This window comes from Bidens hawaiensis, unplaced genomic scaffold, assembly GCF_021521415.1.
Source record: "Bidens hawaiensis isolate Kalapana, Puna unplaced genomic scaffold, B.hawaiensis_p1.1 tig00024613_1, whole genome shotgun sequence".
Lineage (NCBI taxonomy): Eukaryota > Viridiplantae > Streptophyta > Magnoliopsida > Asterales > Asteraceae > Bidens > Bidens hawaiensis.
In genome coordinates this window covers 1-10384 of record NW_027493883.1, presented here as the reverse complement: position 1 = coordinate 10384, position 10384 = coordinate 1, and the positions used below count along the sequence as shown (strand labels likewise).

At 36.8% G+C, this 10384-nt stretch overlaps 1 protein-coding gene across 1 annotated transcript; it reads left to right on the top strand.

Annotated features, from left to right (window-relative positions):
• The first annotated feature begins 7452 nt into the window (after positions 1-7452).
• On the top strand, positions 7453-7839 carry LOC143569559 (uncharacterized). Its single transcript, XM_077055437.1, has one exon. The coding sequence runs from the start codon at positions 7453-7455 to the stop codon at positions 7837-7839; it is 387 nt and encodes a 128-aa protein (XP_076911552.1).
• The last annotated feature ends 2545 nt before the right edge of the window (positions 7840-10384 follow it).

Sequence of the window (10384 nt, the reverse complement as noted above, 5' to 3'; positions counted from 1 at the left end):
TGATCATTCTCTGTTGATTTAACTTCGTAGGCCTTAGGCATCTTACTCTCAACGAATAAGAGGGACAAATCCCCTTTTGACTATATATGTCTTTCACAATCACCTAGTACTATACCTGATCTTAAACTTATGTACTGTCATGTTTCAGAGCAGCGAAGAACTAAGTCAAAGCATAATACTTGGTGAATATCAAGACCCAATATGTATCTCAGGTCGAAGGATACTATGATATTAGCTTTTCCTAAAATTTACTTATGATTAATCACAAAGATTCCATGTAGTAATATTTGAGAGCGGGTTAGTCCAATATTTATATCCCATAAATATCTATGAACCTTGGCAGCAACCCTTGCTCTATATTCATACCTTATGAATATCCACCAATCCAAGTTCATAATAGTCTTACCTTCATGTTTGTTCCCACAAATATGAACAACTATGGACATTTAGAATAAGCAACTTATTCATGGATTTAAACATGCTAAAATGGAACATAACTCAAAATGTCATAATCATAAACCATAATCATATGAATGAATGAAAATAACAATTTTTCCGATATCCAAATACAAAACTCGATCATATCCAATCACTAGAATATCGAAGTCCTAAGGCACAAGTGTGACCTTCATGCTTTGGCCTTTTAAGGAGCTTCGTGAGTGGATCCGCAATGTTTTTATCGGTGTGAACTTTGCGAATACATGTCTTTCCATTTTCAACTTCATCCCTTATGTAGTTGAACCTCTGCTCAATGTGCCTCGTCTTTTGATGAGCATGAGGTTCCTTGATTTGAGCAATCGCACCCTCGTTGTCACAAAATATCTCTAGAGGGTCCTGAATGGTATGGACTACCCCTAGATCGGCAATGAATTTCCTTATCCATGCAGCTTCTTGAGCTGGCAATGAGGCAGCAATGTATTCCTATTCTGTGGTGGACAATGCTACCACATCTTATTTCGAGCTCTTCCAAGAGACTGCCCCACCATTCATAACGAAAACATATCCCAATTGTGATCGAGAATCATCTCGATCGGTTTGGAAACTAGCATCAGTGTAGCCCTTTATAACGAGTTCCTCCTCACCCGAATCGTATATTAGAAACATGTCCTTGGTCCTTCTAAGGTATTTCAATATACTCTTAACCGTCATCCAATGGCTACTTCCCGGATTATGTTGGAATCTACTTGTCATGCTTAAAGCGCATGACACATCCGGTCTAGTGCATACCATTGCATACATGATGGATCCAATAGCTGATGCGTATGGGATCCCTTTCATTCTATCTTGCTCTTCCTTCGAGCTTGGACATTGAGACGCACTCGATATGGTTCCTCTTTGAATAGGTACCAAACCTCTCTTAGAGTTCTCCATCTTGAACCTTTTCAAGATTTTGTCAATGTATGCGCTTTGGTTTAAACCTATCAACCGCCTTGATCTATCCATATAGATCTTTAGTCCCAAAATACAGGCGGCTTCAACAAGATCATTGATGGAAAAACAACTTCCAAGCCATGTTTTTATACCTTCCATGGTTGGAATGTCATTCCCAAATAATAATATGTCATCAGCATACAATACTAACTAGCTTTCTTATACACACAAGCTTCATCACCATTCTTGATGAATCCAAATTTCTTAACTTCTTCATCAAAACAGTAATTCCAACTTCTAGATGCTTGTTTTAATCCATAGATTGATTTCTTTAACTTGCATACTTTGTTAGGATGTTGTGGATCAACAAAACCTTCGGGTTGAATCATATAGACATCTTCCCTAAGATGCCCATTTAGAAAGCGGTTTTCATATCCATTTGCCATACTTCATAGTTATAATGTGCGGCTATGGCAAACAATATCCTAATAGACTTTAGCAATGCTACGGGAGAGAAAGTTTCATCATAGTCAACCCCTTGAGTTTGAGTGAAACCTTTTGCTACAAGTCTTGCTTTATAAGTATCCAATTTTCCATGCATATCGGTTTTCTTCTTGAAAACCCACTTACTTCCAACCGGTTTGGAATTAAGAGGTGGCACAACCAAATCCCATACTTGGTTGTCATGCATGGATTGCATCTCAACGTTCATGGCTTCAAGCCATTTATCACAATCGGATTGTGACATTGCATCACGGTATGTGGTGGGTTCATCCGAATCTACCACATAGCATCCATCCATGAAAAATCCATATCTTTCGGGTGGATGACTAATTCTACCGGATTTGCGAACGTTTTGTGTGTTTTGATCAACCATTTGATCATTCTCAACATCCTCTTGTTGATTATTAGTATCAACCAAATGTGTATCGGCTTGTGGTTCTCGATCCTCTTCGAGTTCCACCGTTCTACTAGTACCTTCCATAAGGAACTTAGTTTCCAAGAACTCGGCCTTTCGAGCAACGAACACTTTTTGCTCGGTTGGGTTGTAGAAATAATATCTCATAGAATCTTTGGGATATCCTACAAAGATACACTTAGTGGATCGACTTTTAAGTTTGCTTTAGGTGTTGTTCTTGACATAAGCCTCACAACCCCATACCTTTAAATATGATAATGATGGAGCCCTTCCATTCCATATTTCAAAAGGTGTCTTATCCACTTTCTTGGTTGGGCCATATTTAGAATACGGGCCGCGGAGAGCAAAGCGAAACCCCAAAATGATAGTGGCAATGTGCTTCTAGCCATCATAAATCAAACCATATCTAATAGAGTTTGATTTCTCCTCTCGGACACACCATTGTGTTGTGGTGTTCCAGGTGGAGTAAGTTGTGAGATGATCCCACAACTTCTAAGATGATCTTGGAAAGCATCACTCAGGTATTCAACTCCTATATCTGAATGAAGTACTTTGATGATTTTATCGAGTTGATTTTGTACTTCATTTTGGAAGATTTTAAACATTTCAAAAGCTTCATCTTTGTGTCTTAACAAGTACACATACCCATAACGACTATAGCCGTCAATAAAGATAATGAAGTATCTTTCACCATTCCTTGTCATTACCGAAAAAGGACCACATACTTCCGAATGTATGATACCTAATAAGTATTTTGCCCTTTGGTTTGTTCCACTAACATACAAGACTCGCATTTATCAAATGAATCACCTTCACTTGATTCCAAAAGACCATTCTTTTGAAGTGTATGTATGTGATCTTTGTTTATATGACCAAGGCGACAATGCCAAAGATAAGTCTTACTCAAATCCATTTTGAGTCTACTGGTGCTTGATTGGTATAATATGTTATCATAAGATGTATTATCATGAACCAATTCATATATGCCATTAGATGGCATTGCTTTAAAATAAAATACATCATTCATGAAAAAATAAATACAATCATCCATAAACTTAAAATCATAACCATATTGTCTTAGAAGTGAAACGGAGATAATATTCCTAGTCAAACTAGGAGCATACAAAACATTATTTAAAATAACTTCCAAACCATTTGGAAGCTTCAAAATGTCGTCCCCTCGGGCTTCGACAACAACCTTTGCTCCGTTGCCCATGAAGAGACTAATATCTCCCCTTTTGAATCCTTCATTTCCTTTGAACCCCTGCAACAAATTGCAAATATGAGTTCCACATCCGGTATCCAATACCCATGTGTTAGAGGAAATAATATTAAGATCAACATGAATCATGAAATTTGTACCCGAGGTTTGCCCCGCATCCCTCTTAGCTTTCAACTCTTTGAGATGGGTTGGACAATTTCACATCCAATGCCCAATCTCCCCACATCCAAAGCATGGATCCTCCAAGCTAACCTTTAGCTTCTTTGGTTTGGGTGGTTCCACTTTTGCCTTTCCCTTGAACTTGCCCTTGACTTGTCCCTTACCTTTGGCAACCTTTGCCTTGGGTTCCAGGTGATGCCTCTTGCTATTTCCAACTTCATTGATCATGAGAACGGGTAAAACCTTCTTACCCATTCCCGTCTAGGCCATCTTGAGCATTTCGTGAAGCTCACCAATGCTTTTGTCCCACCCATTCATGTTATAATTCATAACAAATGTCTCAAAATTTTTAGTTAAGCCATTTAGGATCAAATCCGTGGCTAACTCGTTTGAGACACGACAATTAAGGCGCTCGAGACGATCAATGTGGCTTTTCATCTTAAGCACATAGGAGGAAACGGATTGGGTTTCTTCCATACGACATGCATGAAGCGCTCGAACCGTTTCGAAGCGTTCCACCCTAGCTTGTGTAAGGAACATTTTCTTAAGTTGGGTGATCATGTCGTATAGCCTATGAAGTTCAAAATCCTTTTGAATCTCGGGAATCATAGTTCCCAACATGAGGCAAGAAACTTGCACCGGATCCTCATTGTGCTTAACCCAATCGTTATGGTCTTGGACATCGTCAATGCTTGGTTCATCAGGAATAGGCTCTTCTATTACATAGTATTTCTTTTCTTGCTTAAGAACGATTCTCAAGTTTCGATACCAATCCATAAAGTTGTTATAGTTTAGACGATCCTTGTCAAGAATAGATCTTAGTGACAGGTTATTAACTGGTGGGATAATAACGTTAGGTGGATTGTTGATTACGGCCATCTACAAATATAACAAAGCTAAATTTTAGTATTTTCGATATCCATAATTAATTTTAATTGTTAATACCCTTTATGTCTCCTAGACAATTAATGATTAAAATCTAGAACCCAGCGTTATGTTCAAATAGTAGTTAGGTGACCTTTGTCCTACTATTTAAATTAACAAGGTAGTTAACGTTTGACGATTGCAACCCTTTGCAACTTCTAGTTTTATGGGATCGGTTAAACATCTCATGTTTAGTTGGCATGTTTAATCCCATCAACACCATTGTACACCATGCTTCGGTGACCCTATTCACGTGGTTTCCAATTTAAGTCGTCCTACTTATACACATATGTGAATTTACATATACAAGTGGTTAGGTGACCTTTATCCCACTTATATGGTAAATCCACCTCAAACTCACAAGTTTCCTCTAACATGGTTAGGTGACCTTTATCCCACATTGATTTCCCAAGTGATTCGAGTGTTGTATAAAGGATGGTGTTTGACTTATTTTATAAAAGGGATGTTCGTTTTCTAAATTCTAGATTGGAAAACCATTTATGTACCTTTCATTTGCATGCATTCAAATGTATGGTACTTAGTTGAAAAACCCATTTTCAAAGTTCCTATTAATAAAACCCATTTTATTATGAAATCATTAGACTTTAATAAAAACAATTTTTATTACCTAACGATTTCTAAGAAACCAATTTTATGCTAGTTGTTGATTTTAAGTAGTTAGCAAACCATATTGCAATAACACAAACAAAAGTAAATCAACCATGCAAGCATAAAACATACAACCACAAGTTCATAACCATAGCCTCCTAATGTTGACTACACTTGTTGACCGAAGACAAGTGTGCCAAAAGGTCTCTCCCAAGGGACCTAAAAGGACATAAGCTTGTGTCGGTGAACTCCCACTTGATCCCGCATCCAAATGCTCCAAGTGTTCAACCCCGTGTTGTGGTCTCCATCCATTTTATTTGGGCTTCCTTCCTTGCATCTTCTTTTACAAAATATATCCTAATACATTTTTTCTAGTAAAAGAAATGCATCTAATCTACTTATTATTACAAACCAAATGAATGAATAAATAGATTACAAACCCAAATAAATATTACAACCATATCGAATGAACAAACAACCACTTGAATACACAAACACATCAACACAATCATTCAACCAAACACAAGGCCATGGCTAGGTTGTGAACATCTATCACACATCCAAATATGCAATAATCACAAGACCAAAAAATGGTTCCCCTTTGACCCTAAACTTTTGGCCCAAACTATAACCAAACCGAAAGTTTCGGGTTTTGTCCAAACAACACAATCAATCATCCAAATGACTTAGTTTTTCAAGATTACCACATGCATGTAAAGTATAACCTTGAAAAACCATGGAGTAACCAAAACCCCTAAAATTTTCGGCCATATGGTAAAACCCCACCATAAACCAGAAAATTTTTGGGTTTTACGAAGCATGCATCCGTATAAGCGGCTCTTGATGCCATTGTTGGGTTTTAACAAGATTATCAAAGTGATAAAACCTTACTTTTACCAAAAACGCAGCGGATAAATGTTTTAAATCTTGTTAATTTTAGATGTATAAAACCAATTTTATACATGCAAAACCCAAGCCCAGATCCAAATACGAAATACATACTATCAAACACATACATGTCACTATAAGTCCATGCATGTCAAGACTACCTTTCAAAACCAAAGGAAATGTGAAAGAGATGATGAATGGTAGGCTAGAACTTCAAGGTAGGAGTTCCTCAAGCTTGTATACCCTTCAAGCCTTCAAGCAAACACCTTGTAGCTAGGATTTACACTCAAAATTTCTTCCTTCCTAGGGTCCTCCCTTTTTGGCCGAAAATTTTGAGAGAAAAGGAGAATGAGAGAAAAATTTACTTGTGAAATATGATGCATACAAATGAAAGAGAGAAGCTAGAAGTCTTTTGTTTGAATGCACCTTCCAAGTGACCAATCCAAACCATTGCATGCACCCACTAAGATAATAATAATAATAATAATAATAATAATAATAATAATAATAATAATAATAATATAAAAATGAAAGAAGTAAGAGAGGGGGCAGCCCTCTCTTTCTCTCCCTTTCAAATTTTATATTTTCTTTTTATAACATAAAACATTTATATAATCTTATGTTATTTCTTAGTAATTGTATAACATAAGTATAATGCAAAGTTAATTAGTCTTATATATATTGTTATCTAACCAACTTAAATAACACTATATAATGTCTTCTCTCAAAATATATTTATTTCACAAGTACAATGTATTTAGAAACCCTCTTCCAAATAGCTTAAGTGTTAATATTTATTTATTATGATCACATCATAAATAAACAAATATAATTTGTGTTTGTCTAGATTGTTATTGGGTATGACCCAACTTGGATCATAACGTACTAGCCACATCAATAATAATATGTGTCTTGGGCAGACCGAGTCCAACAGATTTATTCAAAATTTCTACAAAATAGTTGTTCCTTTAACTTCACCCACTAGAAAATCCGTCAAATTTGAATGGGGACCAAAACAAGAGGAAGTATATTTGAAACACTAAAACAGAAGTTAACAAATGCACCAATCTTGTCTTTGCCTAAAGGCCTGGATAACTTTATCATATACTGTGCTGCTTCGCACACGGGTACGGGGTGTGTTCTAATGCAAGGGAAGAAAGTCATCGCATATGCTTCTAGACAATTAAAAGTCCATGAGAAGAATTACACCACACACAACCTTGAATTAAGTGCTATAATCTTTGCATTAAAGTTATGGTGACATTATCTGTATGGTGTTAAATTCACAGTATATATTGATCACAATAGTCTGAAGCATATTTTTGATAAAAAAGAATTGAATATAAGACAAAGGCGTTGGATGGAGACTCTCAATGATTACGATTGTGTAATCGTATACCATGAAGGAAAAGCCAATGTTGTTGTAGATACTTTAAGTAGAAAAGAACATGATAAACCAAAAAGAGTTCGAGCCCTTAGATTAGATCTTAAAGTAGGCTTGATTAATCAAATTAAAGAAGCTCGGAAGTTGGTACTAGAAGAAGGAAATATTAAAGATGAAAAAGAGAATGGCACCATTGATCAATTGGTCAAAGGAAATGATGAAATACTTAGACTTCGCCAAAGAATATGGGTACCAATGGTTGGAGATTTAAGATCCAAAATTCTTGAAGAAGCTCACAAATCAAAGTACATGATACATCAGGGAAGCGACAAGATATATCATGATTTGAGAAATGATTATTGATGGATTGGTATGAAAAAGGATATTGCCATATATTTAGCTAAATGCCTAACATGCTCCAAAGTAAAAGCCGAACATCAAAAACCGTTAAGATAATTACAACAACCTGAAATACCAATATGGAAATGGGATATGATAACCATGGATTTTATCATGAAGTTACTAAAACATCTCGCCAAAATGATACAATATGGGTTATTGTAGATAGGTTGACTAAGTCTGCCCATTTCATTCCAATGCAAAAAAACATTTAGCATGGATAAGTTAGCACAATTATACATTGAAAATATTGTATCTTTACATGGTGTGCCATTATCCATTATTTCAGACAGAGATAGTTGTTTCACTTCAAAATTGTCGGCAATTTTTCAAAGAGCTAAGGAAACGCGATTAAATTTGAGTACCGCATATCACCCTCAAACTGATAGACAAAGTGAGCGTATTATTTAAACATTGGGGATATGCTTCATGCCTATGTAATTTATCTAGGAGGTAGTTGGGATACTCATCTATCTCTAATGGAATTCTCGTATAACAATAGTTATCATATGAGTATTCAAATGGCACCATTTGAAGCATTATACGGAAATAATGTAGAACACCCGTATGTTGGTCAGAGACTGGAGACAACCAATTATCAGGACCTGAAATCGTTCCGAAAACCACATATCAAGTAATACAATTCCAAGAACAATTAAAAGCGACAAGAGATGGGCATAAAAGTTATGCAGATGTTAGCCTCAAACCATTAAAATTTCACGAAGGAGATAAAGTACTACTCAAAGTGTCACCCTGGAAAGATGTAGTACGATTTAGGAAAAAATGGAAAATTGAGTCCGCGATTTGTAGGACCGTTCAAAATACTTGAAAGAATTAGAGCAGTTGCATATCGACTGGAACTACCTGAAGAAATGATAGGCATACGTTATGTGTTCCATGTATCAAATTTACGCAAGTGTCAAGCCGATGAAACTCTTGCAATGCCATTAAAAGATGTTGAGGTCAATGAAAAGCTTAAGTTTGTGGAACAACCAATTCGAAGCGAAGATAATATGATTAAGTTTCTCAAACGCAAGCGACTCAAGTTAGTGAAAGTTCATTTCAATTCTAGGCGTGAACCTGAATATACATGGGAACTCGATTCGGAAATGAAATGAAAATACCCACATCTATTTCAGTAAATCTCGAGGACAAGATTACTTAAAAAGTGGGGAGGATGTAACACCTCAAAAAATTTAAAATAAGTTTTAGCCAAAATGTCAATATTCAAAGGTTCAAGGAATTAAATAGAAAATTCTGATTTTCATTCCTTCACGCGACGCGAAGTAGTAGTAAGAAATTTCTTCGCGATACGCGAAGTAATCATCACAGATCCCAAGATAAAGTTAGTTCGCGCTACGCGAATAAGTCCTTTGCTTATCGCTACACGTGTCCAACCACATGCCAACACGTGGCACGATTGTACAGGCCACATGTCAAGACGTGGCAGAGAGTCGGTTTGCGCGACGCGAACGAACAAAGACTTCGTCTTTCACCTACGCGAAGTAGCCAAATTTTGATTATAAAAGGGGAGTGACGGGTTTGAACCATTTCATCCCGAATTTCACTGTGTTTCTCACATACTTAACCTAGGGAAGCATGCCCAATCTCTACAACGTGCCGATACCTTGTTTGCTCAAAGTTTGAAATGAAGGCTCGACGCCTTGTTGATCAGTTAAGAAAGCTAGAAACAAGACCCTGCCAATCAAGCTATGTAAGGACCGAGAGTCGGGTGCAAACCTAGATTTGATTGACAAGAACACTCCGCCTCAATAACCCAAAGGCCTATTGAATATCCCGGTGGAATCAGGATATCCAACGGATGGGAGTGAAGGCGTGATTCACGAACAAATGAAACATTAAATGATAATCAATAAGGAAAGATTCAAAGACAAAGATTTACTGTATTTAATGCAGCATTCAATGAAACAGTAAAGGAATGTCTAGGGTTTCGTGAAGGTGGTGGCGGCGGCTATACGAAAAAACAAAACGAATATTCTTTTAGAATGTTTCCCATATTCCGTGCGTGCCAACGCTACCCTAAAATGAAACCTAGGACCCTATTTATAGACCCTGACATTCCTTCTAGAATCTCTATCTATTACCATACTCGAAGTTCTTGCTTTGAACATATGACATCTTCTTATTGCATCCATGCTTGTCCCCATGTGCTCGAACATCCTGTTCTCATAACACTTAGTTAAAACTTGTATGACCAAGCAGTTTGCTCGATTGGCAATCCATGCTCGATAAAAGAATACTCTTGCTCGTTGAAGTGTAGCTTACTCGAAGCCTTAACACTTAGAAGAATTAACCGTCAGTGGTTCTGAAGACCTTGCTCGAGGTAGAAAATCATGCTCGATCGTCCAAGCTTGCTCGAAGTCCATACTTAGCTGATTTCTTAAGGAGGTTGAGAAGATTCCAATCTTCCTTATCAAAAATCCGACCCAACAAGCTATAACTCTGTTCTTATTATTAGCATTCCTGAGTGTTCGCTAAGATAGGATAT

Bases quoted from the DNA above. Each gene is read 5' to 3' on its own strand.
- LOC143569559 (XM_077055437.1), top strand. From the start codon at position 7,453: ATGGAGACTCTCAATGATTACGATTGTGTAATCGTATACCATGAAGGA.